The sequence below is a fragment of the Camelina sativa genome, chromosome 9 (assembly GCF_000633955.1).
Source record: "Camelina sativa cultivar DH55 chromosome 9, Cs, whole genome shotgun sequence".
Lineage (NCBI taxonomy): Eukaryota > Viridiplantae > Streptophyta > Magnoliopsida > Brassicales > Brassicaceae > Camelina > Camelina sativa.
In genome coordinates, this window is record NC_025693.1 from 27028362 (window position 1) to 27031138 (window position 2777).

The 2777-nt window shown below is 33.1% G+C and overlaps 1 protein-coding gene across 1 annotated transcript in view; it reads right to left on the reverse strand.

The window, feature by feature from the left end:
• Nucleotides 1-2206, reverse strand: part of LOC104712491 (putative metal tolerance protein C3) — a 9267-nt gene extending 7061 nt beyond the window's left edge. Inside the window, exons 1-8 of the mRNA XM_010429406.2 lie at nt 1936-2206; nt 1634-1834; nt 1339-1529; nt 1046-1244; nt 761-939; nt 537-687; nt 307-443; nt 12-70 (exon numbers count right to left, since the gene is read on the reverse strand). Coding sequence (XP_010427708.1) covers nt 12-70; nt 307-443; nt 537-687; nt 761-939; nt 1046-1244; nt 1339-1529; nt 1634-1832 — 1115 coding nt within the window. The 5' untranslated portion in view covers nt 1833-1834; nt 1936-2206. The remainder of the gene's footprint in view (nt 1-11; nt 71-306; nt 444-536; nt 688-760; nt 940-1045; nt 1245-1338; nt 1530-1633; nt 1835-1935) is intronic.

Below are 2777 nucleotides of genomic sequence, written 5' to 3' on the forward strand. Positions count from 1 at the left end.
TTATTTGCAATGTCTCACCAATTGCATGAGCTTCTTTCAATGGCAAATCTTCTGGCAGTTCTATATCCACCTACCAATACACACATATAACAATAATTAACCTAACTATATAGTTTGTTATATAAATCTTATCGAGTGTAACCACCTAACAAAGATTTATCTTTGATAAGTTGCTATGTCTGTTTAGCCACGAACCATGCACACGTTTATTTTTAAAAAATATATATCATGACGATTTTGTAGCAAAAGTGTCGGAAAATTATGGCTAAGTAGAAATTGACTTATGAGATATATTTATAGACAAACCTCAACAAAATAAAGAACACCAAAGGTATATGCACGGACAGTGTCCACATGTTTGATGTTATCCCCGCCTTGTCGCAACACTAGGTACGTCAATTTTTGTAGTACTTCTGGAGGAGCTGATTGTCCGATCAATGAAACTATATATAAACCAAAAAAAAAAAATCATTGTGAAAAATCTCAATTATTGCGACTAAATCGGACAATGCAACAATGTTCAAATACAAGCTCACCTGCATTTTCCATAACCGTCCCGGACCAGTTGACAATAGTGTAGATGGCTAAGAGAATAGCACCAGATGGATCAAGCCACCAATAAAAGGCATTAGCAAGAACGGCGGCGACCAATCCAAGAACATTTGTCACCACATCAAAGTGATGATCCTATACCAAACTTCATCAATTAGTCCTCATTATACATGAAAGTATAAGAATATATGCACAAATATCTATATACCTTCGCGTATGCACGAACAATATGATTTCTTGAGCTTTTGCAGTAGATCCATAAGACGAGTTTAATAGCTGTTGCACTCAGCATGATTGAATATAACCAAACCAGTTGGTCATGATTCATTTTATCTGAAGGTTTATTTGAAATCAATTGCTCAGCTGCCACAAGCAGCACTTGGAACCCTACACATTTTTGTATGGTTAATTTAGCATTACATTTCCATCAAATCAATTATAATATATAGTTTAGAGTTTCATAAAATTTCGGATAAGGATATATATTATATACCAAGAGTGGCCATAACAGCGGCGAAAATGATGATTCCAACGGGTTGCACCCTAAGCTTTCCTATGGGATATTTATAGATATTGACGTTCTTCATTGACAAATGTGTGAACCACAGTATCCCTCCTGCCATAAGGTCGAGCAAAGAGTCGAGAGTCGATGCTGCAATCGCTATGGATCCACTCTTTACCGTAGCATATATCTACACATTGTATACGTTTGTTAAATAAAAATCAACATAGTGATGAAAACAATGTTATAAATTAATGTTTCAGTATAAGTAGATAAAGTCATACCTTGAGAGCAAGTAAAAAGATGTTAGCCCAATTGGAGATTTGCATCGCAAGCTCTTGTGCAGCTCTCTCAGCTCGATCTTCTTCTTCTTCTTTTTCATCGATGGTGTACTCATCTGATCGAGCTATGAAACTTTCTACTTCTTCAAAGGATTTTAATGTTGCCAATTGTCTTTGGTAATACTCCTTTTCATCTTTAGATATATGATATTTAAACAACATATAATATTTGGTTTAGTAGTTGTGAGTCTTGTGACAATTATTATCTAAACTTATAAAGTAAGACTAAGACATATACCTCCTTTGAGGCCTACGGCTTTGGAGACATCAAGGTGAAAAGGGTTCTCCGGATCGATTTTGGATCGAAGTTTTTGAGGCAAATCCGTGAAGAAATTGGTTTTCATAGAAGAAACCATACCGGTTAACTTCGGTTTGTGATCAACAGCTTCATGATCGTTTGACGAAAGCAACGGTGTCTCCGGACAGTTGACTTCCATTTCTGGAAAATTATATATAACCAAATCATTGTAAAATAGGTATGATCAGCATAAAGGCATGGATAATTCATAAATAAAACTAAAGAAAAAAATGTATATATACCGGATGATATGTAGAGGAATTTTTATGCTTGCAGATGATGATTGATGATGAACAAAGAAAAAAAGATAAAGGATTGTACACAAAGATTGGTTTTTATAATGAAATATAAGATAATTTATGAGCGTTCAATGAATGTTTGGGGTAAGATAATAAACTATTGTATGGAATAAGAAAATGATGATGATGATGATGATGATAGAGACAGCCGTGGTACTTGCCCACATGCCTAAGCATCAACAATGCTTGTCTGATCCATGCCTTAATCAGGAGCTTCTTGTTCCGTGACCATTTTGTCTTTTGGAGACATGACAATGTCAACTTTTTTTTTAATTTGGAAAACAACGACACGTGTAGTTTTAAAAAGTTGTACTATAATTGAAAAGCACAAATAATGATAACTCTCGGAACCCTAATTTTGGATAATGCTGACATAAATGAGTGTTTCTACAAGAAAATTTAGACTTATTACTTATTAGATACTAAATTAACTTAAACCTTATTATTAATAATCATTAAAAGATTTGAAAACTTTTATTACTACTTGATTAGGGGGAGGTATTGGTTTAGGATTTAGAAAGAATTTTAGTGACTTTGTGTTTTTAAAAATCTTGCTGACTTTTTAAATCATAGAAAATTAGAAAGTAAAAATGAAAGATTCTATAAGAGATTGTTAGAAAGTTATTTTAAATCTTGCTGATTTGTGTTTCCTAATCTTGTAAAATCTTTCATAAAATCTTTCAAAATCTTTCTATTTCATGAAAGAGTTTTCATGACTTTTGTTATGAAGGAAATGATATAAAATCCTAAACCAATAACACAAAATTTGAATTCATTAACAATCC